The 19813-nt window shown below is 38.7% G+C and overlaps 2 protein-coding genes across 2 annotated transcripts in view; one reads left to right on the top strand and one right to left on the bottom strand.

Moving 5' to 3' along the window:
- The first annotated feature begins 2218 nt into the window (after nucleotides 1-2218).
- On the top strand, nucleotides 2219-6412 carry PUB15 (Plant U-Box 15). Its single transcript, XM_077390207.1, has 4 exons — nucleotides 2219-2848; nucleotides 2942-3058; nucleotides 4050-4475; nucleotides 5170-6412. Exons 1-4 carry the CDS (start codon nucleotides 2534-2536, stop codon nucleotides 6220-6222), a joined length of 1911 nt encoding a protein of 636 aa, XP_077246322.1. The 5' UTR covers nucleotides 2219-2533; the 3' UTR covers nucleotides 6223-6412.
- A 2209-nt stretch (nucleotides 6413-8621) lies between these two features.
- LOC143886662 (uncharacterized) overlaps nucleotides 8622-19813 on the bottom strand; it is a 29340-nt gene continuing 18148 nt past the window's right edge. The window contains exons 4-14 of the mRNA XM_077390721.1: nucleotides 17587-17684; nucleotides 17422-17505; nucleotides 17135-17268; nucleotides 16867-16939; nucleotides 16516-16561; nucleotides 16281-16390; nucleotides 16062-16169; nucleotides 15901-15960; nucleotides 15282-15343; nucleotides 12662-12974; nucleotides 8622-9517 (exon numbers count right to left, since the gene is read on the bottom strand). Coding sequence (XP_077246836.1) covers nucleotides 8768-9517; nucleotides 12662-12974; nucleotides 15282-15343; nucleotides 15901-15960; nucleotides 16062-16169; nucleotides 16281-16390; nucleotides 16516-16561; nucleotides 16867-16939; nucleotides 17135-17268; nucleotides 17422-17505; nucleotides 17587-17684 — 1838 coding nt within the window. The 3' untranslated portion in view covers nucleotides 8622-8767. The remainder of the gene's footprint in view (nucleotides 9518-12661; nucleotides 12975-15281; nucleotides 15344-15900; nucleotides 15961-16061; nucleotides 16170-16280; nucleotides 16391-16515; nucleotides 16562-16866; nucleotides 16940-17134; nucleotides 17269-17421; nucleotides 17506-17586; nucleotides 17685-19813) is intronic.

Raw genomic sequence — 19813 nt, forward strand, 5'->3', positions numbered from 1 at the left:
GAATTTCGACCAAAATTATCGATTTTTTAAATTTTTTATTATTTTCCATAAATTTCGACCGCAACAGATGCATTTTTTCCCCATTTTAACGAGGTTTTTTTTGGATATCTGAGATCTCTCATCACGCAATTCACGCCCAAAATCACAAAATAAAGCACACTCCTCTCTCTACCTTAACCTAACCCTAAATAACAAGAACACCAAGAACAACTCTTTGTGCAGAGCAAAGCTAAGTTTTGTGGTCTCTGGATTTGCAGAGTTAGCATGGAGTGCGTTTTGGATTTGATGTGAATGCTATCTTTCAATTCTCTTTAAGGCTTATCTTTCAATTCAATTTCTCCCACAGAAACACCAGTGTAGCAGCAGCTAATTAGAACAATTTGCCATTCCATAAAGCATTAACTTGCAGTGTGAAATTAGGATGATCTAAACCATCCATTTGATGGGTCCATAAACGTTAATTTCACAACAACATAGGATGATCCAAACCATCCATTTGATGGGCCACAATATAAATTGATTGTGGCCCAAGAATCATTTCCATCGAATGGACGGTTTGGATCATCCAATGGTGTGGGTCTATGGTATGAAAGTACATTCCACAATTTACTTTTCGGTGACTTGTAGTGTGCAATTAGGATGATCCAAGCCATCCATTTGATTGGTCCATAAACTTTAATTTCACAACATAAGATGATCCAAACCATCCATTGGGCCACAATGTAAATTGGTTGTGGCCTAAAATTCATTTCCATCAAATGGACGGTTTGGATCATCCTATGGTGTCATCTGTGTAATGTGGACCAAGGGTAATAGGTGGGATGTTACCGTGATTTTTGGTTCGGATAAGGCGTCTTTATCACGTTTTGGATCAAAGAGAGGGAAAGGCGCGTTAATTGCTTGTTTTTCGTAAATAAAATATTTTAAAAAAAATTTCGACCGAAATTTCTGAAATTTAGGTTGAAATTTCTTACATTTCGGTCGAAATTTTATATTAAGAAAAATTCGAAATTTTTACGGGCTGTAGCGGATTTTGACTGAAATTTCGGTTTCGGAGGGTGGCGAAACCGGTTGCGAAGCCGAAATTTCAAACCATGCCAATGACCAATGCTTAGCAAGTATAAATTAGCCCGGCCCCCAAGTGTAAATTCCTGGCTCCGCCCTTGGCACCCTCCCTCTAAATGATAGTGATAGGAGCTATACTGTAGTAGGTTTAGGTTCATTTAGCACTTATCTATTCAAAGATAAGACCAACTGTCCTCTACTAGGTGTCTCCACTGTGCTACAATGAGGTTGGCCCCTAATAAAGCATTACTCATCGTTCGCATGTGCAATAATTAGAACAAAGTCAAGGGGTGGGCCTCACTGCGGAGCGATCCTGACCATCCAATTGATGGCCTACAAATTAATCGACCAAAACAAAACAAAAATCCAGTGATTCAGATCCAACTAGTAAAACTAAATCAATCAAACAGTTAAAAACATCCAATCAATGAGACTTATGGCCACTACCCATCAGGGCCCACTTCTTAAAAACTTCAAAACTTCGTATTGGGAATTAGCTATTAACATGTCTAATCTTAGATTAAGAAGACCCGCAATTTCAATGAATCCAGCAGGATAAAACCTATGCTGATCAAATAACTTCTGGCCACTACCCATCAGGGCCCACTTCTTAAAAACTTCCAAACTTCGTATTGGGAATTAACTATTAATAACATGTCTAATCTTAGATTAAGAAGATCCGCTATTTCAATGAATCCAGCAGGATAAAACCTATACTGATCAAACAATCCTGGCCATCCAAAACGTTCCAAAGATAAAGATCCAAGACGTTAAATTACATCAATCAAACGGTAACGGGCATCTGATCGATGAGAGCCCACACCCATCAGGACCCACTTTGAAGACCCACTGTTTCATCAAATCCCGTGGGCCAAAATCTATACCGATCAAGCAATCCTGACCATCCAATCGATGCGGCTTCTGACCCAGTCATCAGGCCCCCATTTCCTGATCAATTCTGAGATTCTAATTACAAATTAAAACATCTAATGTAGATTAGGATGACCCACATGGGCCCCAAACTAGTAAAGTCAGTCTTTCTTGAGTCTCACCATAACAAGTCTTTTCATTAGTCAGAAAGTCAAAAGCGCGTCCTTGCCCGTTGGCCTTTTTAACCGTTTTTCAAAAAAAAAAACTATGAAACAGAAAAAAAACCACTGAACCAGCTAAATCCATTCTCCTTCCATCATCCAAATCTACAAACCCGCAAAAGAAAAAAGTTCTAACAGAAAAGAAAAGGAACCCAACAGAAAAAAAAAACCCATAATCTCTCCCATGGCTGAAATTGGGGTTTTCAGATTCCAATCCGTCCACCACCTTCATCCTTGCCTAGAGCAAAAATGCCCCATTTGATCCCTCTCAAAAACCCTTAAACCAAGAAATATAATTTGGGCTTTGATCCCTTTCAAACCCTTAAACCAAAAACCCTTATTTGGGGAGAGGACTAGAAGGAAAATTATTGCTGATAATGGAGGGAGGAGGAGGAGATTTGGTGGAAGAGGAGAATGTAACAAAGGCCCAAGATGAGAATTACATGACACAGGGTATGATTTATATAATTTCATCCGTCGGATCATTTGTTGATTTTCAGAGAATGCAGAGGAAGGAATGTTTCAATCTCATCCGTCGGATGAAAATGTTATTGCCACTATTGGAAGAAATTCAAGAGATTGAGGAACCGCTCTCGGTTGAGGCGATCACGTGCTTGTCGAATTTGAAAAAGGTGTTGAGTAGTGCGAGAAAATTGTTGAGGAATTGTAATGAAGGGAGCAAGATTTATCTGGTTAGGGATTTTATTTTTATTTTTATTTTTTTTGTTTAATTTGATTTTTTGGGTTGGATTTGGATTTGATTTGATTTTTGATCTTTGTGTTAGGCATTGGAGAGTGAGGCATTCATGGGTAGATTTCATGCGGTTTATGAGAAATTGGGTCAGGCTTTGGAGGGTATGCCCTATGATGAGATTGGTATATCAGATGAATTGAAAGAACAGGTATTTTTCTCTGTGTTTCTTGTTTTTTTATTTATTGATGTTTTTATTTTTTTCATAAGAACATGTAGTTTTCTTTATGTTTCTTGTTTTTTTATTTATTGAAGTTTTTTGGTGATTGATATTGGCAATACCATGTTTTAATAATTACACAAATTCAGCTTGTCTTTTCCTTTTTTTAATTGGCTTCTGAGAGCTTTTTGGGAACTGTAATAACCTTTGACAGCTGTTTGAGTAATAAGAGACAAGATGAGTTTGTGCCATTATCAAAACACAGCAATGCCAATATCAGTAACTAGTTTTTTTTTTCCCATTACGGATTTCTGTTATATGGGTTTTAGGAATTACATATACTGTCTTCTAAATATGCTTTAAGTTCTGTGTTATCGCCAAAGTAATCAGATGAAATTGCCTTGAATCTTGATAGTCTTCAGTTTTTATATAGATTTTCTTTATGTTTCTCGGTTTTACGGGTTTTTAAGAACCACTGTATCTAACAGCTTGCTGCTTACTAAAAAAATTCTTCAAATAAGTAATAAATTATTGAAAAATCCTGAATTTTCGAGCATTTTAAACTTTGAATTATCCCGAATAATTAAAAAAAATCTCATATTTTTCGAACTAACTGCTAATTTCTGGATTAAACTCAAGCTTGATTAAAGTGATATTAATGAATAATTGACAAATTTCTAACTAACTGCTACTTTCTTATTAGAGGTATGAATTTGAACAAATTATGATAGACCAAAATATCCAAACACTCTGTTCTGGCTGTGAGAACTTACCATCTTCATCAAGTAGACCCCTCGTTGATGAGAAAATATGTTTGATGAGATTATTTTCTCATAATCCACCCAAATAACATTGAACACTTTCTAGTTATTAACGATTGAAACAAATATCTCCCATCTGTGAATTTTGTTTATGGTTCATTATTGTTTAAGTGATTTTCTGGGCAATTTGCATTAGCCTTTTGTACTTCTAAGAATTTCAGGTTGAGCTAATGCGGATGCAACTTAGAAGAGCGAAGAGGCGGACAGAAACTCAGGACATAGAGCTTGCAATGGATATGATGGTTGTGTTCTCGAAAAAGGATGGAAGGAATGCAGACATTGCCATACTAGAAAGGTTAGCCAAAAAGCTGGAGCTACATACTGTCCCAGAGTTGAAAGGAGAAACTATAGCTGTAAAGAAACTCATTAAAGAAAGGGGTGCTCAAAACGCTGAAAATAGTGAGCAAATCATAGATGTTCTAAACAAATTCAGACAGATTGCTGGCATGGAAGAGACCAATGGACTCGACGATGGTACATTGCTGAAAACTCTACAAAAGTGTCCATCTTTGACAATTCCTAATGATTTTCTTTGCCCAATATCTCTTGAGATCATGACAGATCCTGTTATTGTTGCTACTGGACAGGTAAACTCATTAAATCCAAAATGGGAATTATTCTGTTGTCGCTTATATTATAATGTTATTGTTGTGCACACGTCTTGTATTCTGGCAGTGATTAGTGACATTAGCATATAAGTCACATATTAGGGTTATGAGGAGTAGGTTTTTTTGTGGGTTTTCTTGGCCAAGAGGAAAGGAGAGGTTTGTAACCCTACAGCCCTGTTCGTTTAAGATTATGAAAACGGATTGCAAGTGCCAAACCTATTATTGGACTCAAAATTACGTTTAAACTTGAGTCCAATAATAGGTTTGGCACTCACAATCGGGTTGTCATAATCTTAAACGAACAGTGCCTAAGGTCATGTTTGTTTTGGATTTTGAGAATCGATTGTGTCCAAAACTGTTTTTTTTTTTTTTTTTTGAATGGTATGTCCAAAATTGATTATTGGACTGAACATAATCGGTTCTGGACTCACAATTGATTCTCAAAATCCAAAACAAACACGGCCTAACTGAAACAGTGAAACTCTTCTCCTGTGGACATAGGCACACTATAAAACCACATAAATCATGTGTTCTTGCTTTGTGTATTTGTGTTTCTTGCATCTCATCTTGTCATTTGCTGCACACCATGCTTGATCCTTTTTGAGAGATAGATTTCTCGGATTTCTACCGCTATAGCATAATCGAGCCAGATAATATTTCTTTTTACTTGCAGACTTATGAAAGGTCAAGCATACAAAAATGGCTGGATTCCAATCATCGGACCTGTCCAAAGACCGGGCAAACACTGGTTCACCTATTGCTTGCACCAAACTACGCCCTCCGTAACTTAATTTCGCAGTGGTGCGAGAAGAACCAAGTTGAATTGCCCAAAAAAGATGCTTGTGCTAGCTCAGAGAGCTCCTCAGACCACAAAGAAGAAATTTCTTTGTTGGTTCAAAACTTGTCTTCTAGTCAGCATGATGTACAGAGAATGGCTGTCATCAAAATTCGAATGCTTTCCAAAGAGAACCCAGATAACCGAATCTCGATTGCTAATAATGGTGGAATTCCACCATTGGTTCACCTTCTATCCTATCCAGATCCCAAGATCCAAGAGCACACTGTCACAGCTTTGTTGAATTTATCGCTCGATGAGGGAAACAAGAAATCTATTGCTAAAGAAGGAGCCATACCGGCCATAATTGATGTTTTGCAGAAAGGTACTGTGGAGGCTAGAGAGAACTCTGCCGCTGCCTTATTCAGTTTATCCATGCTAGATGAAAACAAAGTGATGATTGGGTCTTTGAATGGAATTCCCCCCTTGGTTGATCTCTTACAAAATGGGACAATCAGAGGTAAAAAAGACGCTGCAACTGCTCTCTTTAACTTATCTCTTAATCATATGAACAAAGGTAGAGCCATTGAGGCGGGTATAGTAACACCTCTACTTCAAGTACTTGGAGATAAACAATTGGGTATGGTAGACGAGTCTCTTTCAATTTTGCTTCTTATTGTATCGCATCCCGAAGGGCGTAATTCCTTAGCGCAGCAATCTTTCATTCAAACACTTGTAGATTTTATCAAAGAAGGAACCCCCAAGAACAAGGAATGTGCAATTTCAGTTTTGCTTGAGTTGGGATTGAATAATTCGTCTTCGATTTTGGCCGCACTTCAGTTTGGTGTATATGAGCATCTGGTTGAGGTATCAAAGAGTGGAACAAATAGAGCCCAAAGGAAAGCAAACTCTCTCTTGCAGCATATAAGTAAATGTGAACAAGTTCCATGAGATTCAAAGCATTAGATGTCAAATGTAACAGTTTAGAAGCTATTCCTTGTGTGATTCTGGGTGTGTACTTATAATCTTCATTAGTAAAAGTGTACATCTCAATGGGTATGTACTTATAATCTTCTTTAGTAAAAGTTCAATGTATTCTATCCCTACTGTGTATTTTAATACTAAGAATTGGTTAATAACATCTGATTTAAACACAATTCCTGTCAGGACAAGCTCTTTCACTGATAATAATTGTCGATAGCTAGCTGGGTTCATGCATGGTTAATGAAAGATTGTTTTTTGGTTGAAGGATTATAGTAAGGAACTAAGAAGGAATGTCCTAGACCTACAGAAGGGGATACATCCAAAAACTTACATTTCTAAGCCTCCTATTCAGACTATTGTTTTCTCTGCCTAGGAAAGCATCTGAGCTACATTCTTTGCTTCTAACACTAGTGGTGGACCTTCTATTGCTTAAAAATGGCGCAGAATGTAAACAGTCTAATACTGTTTACCTCAGGTTCCACGCCAAGAAATTTGTCTGGTTGGCACATTGAGCATCCAGGATTGCCTCTCAGCTTGATCGAGCCTGGTGGGTGTGATGATCAAATAACAAAGATAGGCTCAACGGGGAGCGGAGTGGATATGTCTAGGGGTGCAGTTTGGGTTGGGTCAGGTCGAGCTTTTGCTAAAAAAATGAACTAGAATCAACCCAAACCCAGCCCCATTTTATGGTAAAAGCTCAACCCAAGTTTCGGGGAAAAAAAAACGACCCAAGTTGCCCATTAACTTCCATAACTAACAAGTTAAATCACAAGTCTATCCCTTGTTGGCATTCTATCTAGGATTATCTACCATGCTAAGAGTAATTTTTGAATGGAATTCCACAGTGGTCTCCAATTGTTCGGGCTGAGGCCATGGCAATTGTAATTGCTAATCTTCTGTTTGATGAGTTCTTTATATGCAGTTTTTAGCCTGAATTTTCATGCAGAGGTTAAGGTTTACACACACTCATTCCTCTGGGAAAAAAGGTGTGTCTGATAAATTTTAGCAGGCCAGAGAGTTTTTATTTGGGCAATGATTCCCCCCTCCCTTTAGGATTATGCGCCCCTCTTTTAGCATCATTCGACGTCAAAAAGCGTTAAAGTCTGTCCACAATTATTAAAGTCCGTCCACAATTCACGTTAAAAGGGAGCGCATAATCCTGCACGAGGGTCGAAAAAATCATCTCCCTTTTTGTTTTTGTAATGTAACCATTTATTCTGTTCACCAATGGGAGTCTCACCCATCTGAATTCCCTTTCAAATTTAGTTTACCCGTCTAAGCAATGTTAACTTTAAATTTCTAAATTTCTAATTATCCTTCCGTATTAGATTGGCAGAAACTTTGCAAACCATCTTAGGCCGCATAAAAGAGCTCAAGCCTCCTCTTCATTGGAGTTACGATGGCCAACTGGTCTGAGAATAATTAGATGATGTTCCCTTCCTACTCTGTTTGGTTGCAAGTATTGATGGTGTAAGTAGTCAGCATGGAGGAGACAAGCATTGGATATACCTGGAACTTACCTCGTAGAATAGTGGTAAGTAGTGTTTGGTTGTCAACCACGTAGAGTAGTGATATTAGGTGTCATTACCAATAGAGAGAGAGAGATGAGAGAAAGAAAGAGCATCATTCTCAAGAAATCCAAGCAAAATTCCACTTTTTTTGGGAATTTTTTGCATAGATTTCACAGAGGAGACAAGGGTGACATATCAGCAGACCTGCAATGATTAACCAGGACACATTCCTGGTAGTTAGTCGCCTGGAATGTCAATGCTATTTTGGCAACCAAACAAAGGGGTTTTGCTGACATGGCACCCAAATGCCAAGCAAAACCGCTAAGCTTTCCAAGCTTTTGTGCAACCAAACACACTGGGATTCCCTTTCAAGCATATGCCCCGGATTCCAAGCAAAACCCCTAAAGATTCCACCAATTCAAAGTATGCCATGGATTCCCCTTCAAGCTTCCATCAAAATTAATCTTCAACCAGCCCACAAGGAGAAAGGCACTGGAAATGCATTTCTGAAGCTTCTTTCGTTTGCCCCACTGACAGGCATGAATCAAGCAGCACAGGATAAGCATGATAATAAAAAAGAAAGGAAATCAGAAACATCTTTTAATTATATAATGGACCTCAAAATTCTGAAACATGGGAGGAGGGAAATTTGTAATTCTTTTTTTTTTTTTTAAATGGACTTCATTGATAAGGAACGGACCCAGCAGGGTACAAGATGTCCCCAACCAGGGCTCAAGTACAGCAGCCCGAAAGCATTACATCGAAAAAGATACAGTACCAAAAATGAAATTACCCTTCCCCACCCCCCCTTACATTTCCCGCAATAATAACCTGCATGGAATCTAACAGAACACCTTTTTAGCCAAATAATCCGCCGTTTCATTATCCGAACGCCATTTGTAATTCTAATATGGAGCTCAAAATAGATAAATATCAAAAATACACTTACATATAATGTACAAGCAAAAAAAAAAAAGAAATTTGCTTACAAAATTGTTAACTTATCTGAAGAGGCTAGACAGGGAACGATGGCCCTTCTCATCCTTGACTGCCTTATGCTTCTCCATTCTTGTTAGCTTACCTTCATTGTCTCCTTTTTCTGTTATTTTTTCTCTACCTTGGCTGCCTCCTGTTTTTGTGCTTATGGTTGTTTCTCCTTCTGGACTCCCTCCTTTTTTTGTTTTTATTTTCCCTCCTCCATGGCCTCCTGGTTTTGTTGCTGTTTCTCCTCCTCGCCTTCCACCCATTTTTGTTCTTGTTCTTGCTTCTCCTCCTCGACTACCTCCTGCTTTTGTTTTTGCATTTTGTTCTTGTTTCGCCTCAATTACCGCCTCCAGGTTTTGTTTCTGCTCTTGTTTCTCCTCCTCGATTGCCTCTCCTCTTGGCTTTTGTTCTTGTTTCTCCACCTCATCTGCCTCCTCTTTTTTATTTTGTTCGTGTTCTTGTTCATGTTTCTCCCCAACTGTCTCCCACTTTTGTTCTGCTTTCTCCTCCTTGACCGCCTCATGTTTTTGCTCTGGTTTCCCCTCCTTAACCGCCCCATTTTTGTTTTGTTCTAGTATACACATGCTGCTCATCATGTCCATGATGACTTTCCCGAGCACAAATCTAGTTTCATTTTTATTTCCTTTAGAAAGCAGCTTGCAATCAATGTTGTAACTCTCTCTTTTCAAATCATAAGAATGCATATCCGTCGTGAAGACATCAAAAAGCTCGGATACAAATTTACCCTTTTGGTTGGATATAAATACCTAAAATTCCACATATTTTCATATTAGATCAACCCATGCAAAAGAAAGATGCATAGGCACACCAGCATGCATTTCTAATTAGACGGCACATGCCCATGCATAATTACAACAGAATGACAATACACTAAATATAGCGCCAACACTACTGGGCCATTTGGATACGCGGATTTTAGAATCTTGGATTACCTCAAAATCCTCGATGGGAGACGAGAGAAAGAGACGGTCCGTTTCGCTTCTCTTTAGAATCTTGGATTTTAGAAAAGGAGACCGTCCGTCATTTTTTTTTTCTCGCCCTTCTTTCCGTCAACAAGAGAGTAGGAGATCATCCCATGTTTCCAGGTTTTAGAAATCTCAGGATGGGGGAGAGATTTCTAAAACCTAGATTTCTTACTTAAAATCCAAGATTCTAAAGAGAAGCGAAACGGACCGTCTCCTTCTCTCGTCTCCCATCCAGGATTTTGAGGAAATCCATGATTCTAAAATCCGCGTATCCAAACGGCCCCTTACAGTAGGCAAATCCACTAACAGAAAAGACAGCAAAAATTCAAGCAGTAAGAAATGAAAACTTACATGTTTTTTACGCAAACAGTGAGGGGTGCAAAAAAAAAACTAGCAGGTTATATCTTATATGCACTGGACGAGGATGTGCTACAGCTCTGCCTCTTTCTCTATACTTAAAAACGGAGACAGCCGGAGAATATTTCAAGAGCGAAAGAGGTTTGAGACTAGGGGATCCCCTATCATCGTACTTGTTTATTATGGTGGTGGACACATTAAATCTCTTGATATCTAAAGCCGAATCAAAGGAATATATCGAAGGCTTAAATCCCAGCCGACTACCTCACCCCATTAGTCATTTTCAATTCGTTGATGACACTCTGATATTCCTTGAAGAGCGTGAGACATATGTCGATAATATCAAAAGGGTGTTAAGGTGGTTTGAAATTGCCTCCAGGTTGAAGATCAATTTCTCTGAGAGCATCTTGGCCGGTATAAATGTAAAACAGCACAAGATTAGAGAACATGCTGATACCATTGGTTGCGGTGAGTAAATTCCCAATGTCTTACCTTGATCTAAATTAGGTTTTGGAATTCCTACTCATTCATAGTGGGTTCTGGTGGTAGAAAGAATAGAAAGGAAGCTAGCAACATGGAAGAAAAAAAAATATATATCTCCTTTGGTGGGAGAATTACATTGATCAAGGCAGCTCCTGCAAATATGCCGGTGTACTTCATGTCGCTATATAAGGTACCAATTAAAATTGCACAAAGAATAGAGAAGCTGCAGAGGGATTTTCTCTGGGACGGGGATGGCAAGGGGAAGAAGCTGAAGCATCTACTAAATTGGAAAAAGGTCACTAAATTGAAGAAACATGGAGGCCTAGGAATCGGTAAAATTAGAATGCGGAATAAATCATTGCTTGGGAAATCGTTGTGGACATATGGAGCGGAAAAGAATTCTCTTTGGCACAAGGTAATTGGGAGTAAATATGGACGTGAATGGGGGCAATGGAATGCTAAATCACCAACCAGTGGAAAAGGGTTGGGAGCGTGGAAATCGATCTGCTCAACTCGATCGGACTTTGATTCTCTTATCCGGTTCAAAGTGGGAAAGGGGAATGAAGTTCGTTTTTGGAAAGATTTGTGGGTTGGTGAGTCGAAGCTGTGTCTCTTTCCCGACTCTGTTACGTCTTGCTTCTAATGCCGATGCAAAGGTTTCAGATTATTTGGTGAGAGGAGTGGAGGGTGGGAATGGTTTCTAGGATATTCGAATAAGGAGGGCCAACAGCCTTGCCGAAGTTCTAAATGTGTTCCAATCTTGCTATTGTTCACCTTTTCAAGAGGATGAGAGAATTTGAACCCTTGAATCTGAAGGAGATTTTTCAGTTAAATCTTTCTTTCCTGCCAGAAATGAGGGGAGTAGGAGTGCTTCACGATGAGCTAAAATTTTGATATCTACTGTCCCACCGAGGATAGTAGCCTTTGCATGGACGGTGGAGCAAAAGTGCATTAATACTCAAGATCGAATGAAGAGGAGGAAATTTCAACTGCCAAGCAGGTGTCTTATTCTATGTCTGAAGGAGGAGGAATCATTCATTCACTTACTATTACACTGCCCGTTCTCTTATCAGCTATGGTCCAATGCGTTGAAAGCTTTTGGTGTAGCTTGGGCCTTCTCTAAAAGGATTAGTGGGGTATTATTAAATTGGACTGGAGGCTTTTTCGGTGAAACCGGGCGAGCATTATGGAATATGCTCACATATGCTATTGTCTGGAACATCCGGAAGGAAAGAAACAATGGCATATTTGAGGAAAGAGTAGAGTCGGTGGAGAGGGTTACCCTTTTAATGAAAATTGAATGTATTTCATGGGTGAGACAAAAAAAGGTCTGACCTATGCAGTTGGTGAAATATTACGCAATTGGAGTGCTGTGATATGGGAAAGAAAAATAAAGACAGATTACTCCGATGTGCGTAGCACCACTTAATGGTTGGATGAAGCTGAATTTCGACGGAAGTTCTATAGGGAACCCCGGCAAAGCAAGCATTGGCGGTGTAGTTAGAGACTCAAAAGGTAATGTTAAGATGACTTTCTCGGGCCCGGTGGGCATCAGCGATGCGAATGAAGCGGAAGTGAGAGCTCTTTGTTTTGGTCTTAGGTGGTATTCTAGTAACAATTTGGGACCGTTAATTATAGAGGGTTTTTCAAAAAATGCGGTAGCATGGGCGAAGAATGAACCTCCGGGACCTTGGAAACTTCACAAATTCATTGCAGAAATACGTGATTTGGTCCGCAAGATTGGTCCCCAAATTCAACACAGAAGGCGGTCGGCAAATAAAGTTGCGGATCGATTGGAAAAGGAGGGTGTCCTATTGGAATCGATCACTATACTGACATCCGATTTTCATTTGGAAGTCGAAAATGGATAGATTGGAATCAGCGGGTTGATTTTTTGCTTTTTTTCTGGGACTTACATGTACTCCCGATGGGATGTTTCACTCGATGGCGGGGACAACTTGTCCCCTGCTTGTAACATTCATCATTGGTAATAAAGTCAATTTAAAAAAAAAAAATATATATATATATATATATATATATATATATATATATATATATATATATATATATCTTATATGCACTTACCAAACCAGAGCACGTAGAAAGTGGGTATTTGGACATTGATTCAAGAAGAATATCTGTGCTGGTCAAAGCATGTATGGAAGATTTCACCAATGATGCCAAATAAAAGACTGCTTCCTGAAGCGATTCATCTGATTCAATCCCAGAAGCCTCTGAAATTTCAGGGATGAACGGCACGCACATTTGAGAATTTTCTCTTGCAAATTCAACAGCTTTCACCCAATTTCCATGAAACAAAATGGACGCAAAAGTCCAAACAACAAGAGCCTCTTGAGGATGATTTACCAATGCCAAGTGAAATGACAACAAACCAACCCTGTCCCATGAACAAAAAACATAGACCAAGTCATGACTACCAGTACATCATTGGAGAAAAAATAAGCCCAAGATCCACAACTATTACTACCGTCACAAATAGTATCATAGAAGAGTAAATAATGTGCTGGACTATGATTCGCCGACACTCCCATTTCTTATCATGAACCCGTGTCGACACGGACACATGTGTGGACACGTGTCGACACGGGTTTAGACACCTCTAGAAAATGTCAGAACAAAACCACTGGTTTCTGTGATTTTTATGTTTTATCCAACAGTTTTGAACTTTCATGCGTGGTGATGATACTTTAAATAAATAAAAAACCCACTTTTTCACTCTTGCAGAGACTGATGCAGTATTTTAAAGTTTTGTATATGAGTTGCCAGGAGGATAATAGTTTTTTATTTGACACCGTAGCAGTTTTATAGTTTTTTATGTCACACAGTGCAGCGGTCACCTGCAACAGTCAAAAAGTAGTTTCCAACTTAATGAAGTGGCAATTTGAGGATTCCTCTTTCTTTTTTGCAAGCAATGCACATGTTTGCTAATCTAAGCCTATTATTCTTCAATTATTGCATGCAACAATCTTAACTGACACTGCCAAAAAATGCCTATACCCTAGGAAAAACCGAAGCTCCCCAAATATGGCCTAGAGGGGAAGACAACCTTTTTATGGTAATAATGGAAGGAGGGAGAGAAGGTAGAGAAATTTAAGAGAAAATCTAGTGCATGGGTCCAGAATCCAAAGTCATTTATCGGATTTAAAAATAAAGATAAAGACAAATTCAAGAGATCTATATTGATAATCTTAACTGACACCGCCAAAAAATTTCGATGGATATAGTTTCGATAATCCTGGTCTTTCCGGGGTTGGTTGACTCCTTAGAGATGAGGCGGGAGGCATGGTGTGGGCTTTTTCTGGCCCCATAGTTGTTGCGGATTCTAATGAAGCGGAAATCAGGGAGACCTTGCAGGGCATCAGGCTAGTAGAGGCTGTCGATTGGGATAAACTGATCGTTGAGGCAGACTCACTTAACGTCATCGGATGGCTTCAAAGGAAAACGTCGGGAGTTGGATAGATGAGATTAGGGATCTCATTGGATGGGCTAGTAATGCCTTTCAGCACGTTAAAAGGTCTGCTAATGAGGAGGCAAACAAGCTTGCAAGGGAAGGCGTAGGGAAACATGAGATTGAATTTTTCGATTTCTCCCTCCTTGAAGAGTCTTTGTTTTGTTTTGTTTTGTTTTGCTTTCTTTTATTTAGTCGTCCTTCTCAGTCGACTTGGTAAATTCTTTTCCTCTATTAATGATATCTAACAATTCAAAAAAAAAAAAAAACAAAGAAAGAAAGGCTATAATTCTCATCTTGTTTAAGGTTTCTCCTATGATCTAAAACACATACCATCCATGTATCCTATCCCATCTTATTCAACGTAAGGTTTTAAATTTCGGTTTCAGTCATCAGTGAAACCGAAACATTTCGGTATGAAATTTCGGCTGAAATCTTGTAAAATCACGTAAACATTTTGGTACAAAATCACGGACGAAATCCAAGCAAGATTGTTCCCTACTAGTTTTTTATTTTTATTTTGTTTTCCTTTTTTAGAAATATCTTAAATGAATCTCGAGGTTCTTCTCTTTTCTGCTAGTGGAGTTGATTTTTGGCTTTCCATCGGAATGTCTGTTTTTTTTATCTAGAAAGTTATGTTTCGCAAACATTAATGAAATTCCAAAATTTCAGGAAAATTCTGATATTTCAGGCAAAATCTTGTATTCATGTGGATTATGTTTCTGTAGCAGCAGCCAAAATCGAAATATTTCGGCCAAAACGAAATGTTTCAGCCGAAATTTAAAACCATGATTCAATGTTTCTCCTATGACCTAAAGCCCAAAAACACCCCCCATACCCCTCTCCTCTCAGATTTTCCAGTTACACTCACCTCTCTATGATTAACTAAGATCTTCCTGAGCTCTGACTCACAACCTCCAACCAATCCTAAACCTAATGTTGGTCTTAACTGTTTGGATACAAAGGTAGTGTTCCAGTCGAGTAACACGGACCTTGGCACCGAAACAGTTAAGACCAACAAAAGTCCCCTAGAGAAATATTGGTGTTTCGTGAGCCATTAGAATGCTGATGAGTTTTCACTGGAGAACTGCCGCAGCAAATAACTGGGAATTAAAGCATAAATATCCTTCGGAAAGGAATTAAAATACAGAACATTCTGTACTGCTAGTATCCATGATATAAAATTTTCAGTGCAAAACTTTTGAAATAACAGAACAGCAAGTAACACTGACTTACCACAATCCGCAATCACAGGGGCGATCAGGAGCAAGTAATTTATCCATGCTGGAAAATAATTTCTGCAGAAAACAAAACAGAAAATTTTAACCACAAGAAATTAGCAGAGCACCAACTACCATGCCTAAGATTAACAACCTAGATTTTAATAAGAACCAAAGTATACTTGTGATTTTGCGGAAACAAAGTGAATGTGGAACTAAAAGACACTAAAAGACAACCAAGAAGACTATAGTATATACACAGCTTTGCTATGAAAATTATTCAGTAGTTTCTGGTGAGCAAAAACATTAGACACGTAATTACTTTTGCAAAGATTAAATATAAAAGAGATGCATTATTGCCTACTAGTGAACCTTGTCAGTGTAAATCTACAATTGTCAATGGTGGAAAAAAAGAGACAACTCCCTGTTGTGAACCTTCTAAAAACTATGGCTATTAAATAGTGGTCCAACTTGGAAACAAGAAAACCCGAGAAAAATTTGTATCAACTAAAAATATTTTTAAATATAGTTAGTGTCTTCATGGACTCAATCAATATGAAATGATGAAAGTAACAAGGTCAACAAGGTCAATCGGTGAATGAAATGAAAAAAAATGGTACAACAGAGAGGCCTACCATCAACATATTTGAACTTTGAGCACGTTGGTTCTTAGCCTGTTCAACGAGATATGCTGCCTGTATTACAGAATCAAATTCAACAAAGAGAGGCTTTTCATCTACACAATTTTCATGACTAAAAAAGTGAACAGTGAGGCACTACTTGAACAGCCACTCACATGAATTGGAAGCATGATTTCAAGAACTTTGAAATTTTGAAGTACACGGAGAGAACGCTCGGCAGCTCCATAGGCCAGCATAAAGTTCAATTCCATCATCAGCCTTGACTAAAATCAAATGACAATATTTGTTATAAAGTCTGAGGAGGAGGAGCTGAGTGAAGGATAACCATACTCAGACCTATAAAATGGCTCAAGAAAGGTGGTCCAGTTACGTACCTTATCCAAATTCATTATAGATGAGGAAAGATCTTGTATAGCGGTTGCCGTCTCTTTAGAAAATGCCAAACCAAGACGAGCTGCAATTCTTAAGCCACGTAAAATTCTTGCTGCGAACCAAAGTTTGTATATATTAATTCGATGGTGCTCAATAGTCGATATTTGTGAACAGCTCCAAATGGACTAAAAGTAAAAAAGCAATGAAGAAACTATAAGAAAAGGTTCAAGCACCTACCACAGTCCTCTTTGAATGACAAATGAGCAGGGATAACAGTTTGCAACTGAGTACATAATTGTAACAAAAGGACACTAGTATATTAGATAGAATGCGTGAAAAAAAAAAATGAAGCAACTAATGTACTGTGCCAACCATTGTTTTAAATTTCGGTTGAAATCTGAAATTTCGGATTTCGATTGGGACCGAAATCTGAAATTTTCGGATTTCAGTTTGGATTTCGGCCGAAATTTGATCATTTTGACCAAAATTGTAAAAATTTTGGCCGAAATGACCAATATTTGAAAAAAAAAAAAAAAAATTTGGTTTCAGTACAAATCCACGGTGCCAACAAAAGTAATAGAAAATCACCTTGGCTTTCTTTAAATCTCTCATTCCATCAGCATAGTCGTAGATTTTATTCATAGATGGATCATAAAATAGACTGTTTTCCATAATCTATAATTAGTTAAATTACATCACCAGAAAGCTCATAAAATAAATTTTCAAATAAGAAGGAAGATGCCAAAGCTATTGCAGGAATCCTAACATCTCAACCAGAAAACTTGGTATAAACAGCGCATCTCGTGTGACAGAAACTACATCAGCATTAACTTGGAAAACAAAATCCATGGAATACCTGTTAATTGTGAAATCCCGTTTCATGGAATTTTTCCAACGAATGAAATCTTCATTATCACAACTAATTGGCAATTGACAGAGAACTTGCTCCTTTTCTTTTATATGCTGGTCAGTTGTTTCAAAGCTAGAAACCTGGTACAGAAAATGAAATTGACAAAGTAAGCTGGACAATCAAGTCTGGATACCAAAGAAACCTACAAAGATCTCATTGCATTGTCATTTCACAGAAAGAACAATAACAAGTACAATAAGTTTAAGTATGGTCTTTAGAAGGGCCAGACGAACCTCAATTACGACATCTTTAATTTTGACATGACATATTGGAAACCGCCGCCCCACAATTAGAGCACGACGAAATTGCTTCTTAATCTGCAATAAATCCAATGTAAGTCCAACAGAAAGGATGTGAACACCATCTCACAAACCACTCAGGGAACCCCTCATGTAAACCTGTTTAAGAGATGCAGTGGTAACCACATCATAATCTTTTGGTGTTTTACTTAGAATTAAGTCCCTCACACATCCACCGACAAGATAGGTTGCAAACCCTGCACATATGATAAAGCATAGCATTCCTTCCCAATTCAGAATATTATTAATGCAAGCATCCATGTATAACAGCCAATTCTAAAGAACAATCATTTTACAAAATCAATTTCAATTCAATAACCCAATGCTACAAACTTAGAGGACTTTATGACAGAATGTTCACTTGGTGGAAGACACTACCGTAGTTTTTTGTTTTTCTTTTCTGATGACATAGGGTATCCCCACCCCATTTTAGGACGAGACTAATCCCTATGGAAGCACGCAATCACCCATAAACCACGTGCATCGGGTAACTCCAAGAAAATACACTACCATAGTGACCCTAACCGTTATGATTTTAGCTAATTGCTGTACTCGTGACTCGTCATACTCTGAAATTGCCGCTTTTATGCATGAAATACTAGTTGATGCACCAAAAGAATGATACTGAGCCATATTTGTAAAGAACTAATTTATATTTATAGATTCCAAATATTCACATACAGTTAGCTTCCAGATTAACTAGCCAGAGTCCACCATTAAATTTATCCAGGCAGATTTTCCTGGTTGTAAAAGTCATCGTGCGATGCTACTAATTTTGGACGACACACACAAGATTCACTTTTTCCTCGTCGGCAGCCCCATGCGAGCGCCCTAACATACCATATGCTAAGGCCAGACTACTCTAATACAAGACTCTGAAGGCCCAACAAGCCTGACACCTATTCATGTCTCATCCAAATGAACCCCTCAAGCAATCTTGTGATGTTAGATCGCCCTCGTCGTTCCCAACATTAAGCTCAAATCGTGTGACCATTATGCATCATGAGCCAACCCATATAAACCCTTCAAGCCTTGTACATGTCCCCTCCTAGGCGTGAGGCACATCCATTCCACATACCGATCGGCTGATTCCTCTGAATCAGTTCTTCAAGGCACAAAGCCGTGCCATGAACTAATCCATGCACTGCAGGCCCTGCACGGAAGCTAAAGCTTGTGCCGCGAACTAATCCATAGACTGTAGGCCATGCATGGAAGCTAAAGCTAAAGCCAACTGGGCCCGAGGCAAGGCCTTGAAAAGCTTTACTTTCAATGACTCGGACGCTTAAGGCAGAAGGTCATACCATGAGCTAATGCGCAGGACTACACATCCAGAGATTATAAAACCAAGGTTTTAGCTTAAAAGTAGAGTTTGGATAGCTAAAATCTTGGATTCTATAATCCAGCAATTTGAATTTTAAGGAAAAAAATCCAGGATTTTAAAATCTCTCTCCCATCCAGAGATTTCTAAATCTCTCTCGATCCAGTCTTAGTCTTAACCACGTACCATCTCTCTCTCATGTGATCCAGTCTTTAGTCCTTAACCACTTACCATATATGAGAAATTTAGGATAGTTTACGTTTTATTGAGCACTTTCTATCTCTATCTTGTTTCTATTTTGAGAGCCTCGATGTCTGGGTGGGTAGGAGCGAGGGGACGGTGGTGTCTGCATCACCTATGGCCTACACCACGCTACCGCTGACCTATCCACATACCTAGGTCATGTCCCATATTAGCCTTCAATGATAGTTTTCCATTGACCATTAAGGAAGAGCATTTAAGTCGTTAACTAGTGACTTAAGTGAATAAATACTATTGGCCAATAGGGTGGGCCCACATGTCCCTCACGCAACTCATTAAAAAAAGAGGTAAAGTAGGGGGAGAAAATCGCAAGTTGGAGAACATGCACCCTCCCCCCCCCCCCTCAAAAAAAAAAAAAAAACACCACCACACACCCACCCACCTCCACCACCCCAAAAAAACCTAGCCTCGAAAGGGAAGCTCCCTTTCTTTGCTGCATGAGGTAGGTATCTCCCTTCTTCCTCTTAACTTTTCTTCTATTCGTCCTTCTTTTCTTCTTCCTCCTCCCTTCTCCTATCATTCTCTCCTCTCCCCACTTCTTCCTCTTCCTTTCTATCTTTCTTTTCTTTACCCCCACGCAAAAAAAAAAGAAAAAAAAAATTCTACCCACGGTTTTCCCTTCTAATCCAAATGGAGGATTGGTTTCAATCCACAACTGCCCCGGTGACGCAGTTGGATTCAGAAGCGTTTTTCAACAATCTTAGAGACCGGATAGATCTGAAAATTCTGTCTTTTTTTTATTTTTCT

Source organism: Tasmannia lanceolata, unplaced genomic scaffold, assembly GCF_043159265.1.
Source record: "Tasmannia lanceolata isolate RefF3 unplaced genomic scaffold, GAP_Taslan_0.1 ptg000011l, whole genome shotgun sequence".
Lineage (NCBI taxonomy): Eukaryota > Viridiplantae > Streptophyta > Magnoliopsida > Canellales > Winteraceae > Tasmannia > Tasmannia lanceolata.

What these genes read in the sequence shown, in the direction of transcription:
- PUB15 (XM_077390207.1), top strand. Translation starts at nt 2,534, where the DNA reads ATGGAGGGAGGAGGAGGAGATTTGGTGGAAGAGGAGAATGTAACAAAG. An exon ending in AAGGGAGCAAGATTTATCTG is followed by an intron (nt 2,849 to 2,941) that starts GTTAGGGATTTT and finishes TCTTTGTGTTAG; the next exon opens with GCATTGGAGAGTGAGGCATT. An exon ending in TTATTGTTGCTACTGGACAG is followed by an intron (nt 4,476 to 5,169) that starts GTAAACTCATTA and finishes TTTTACTTGCAG; the next exon opens with ACTTATGAAAGGTCAAGCAT.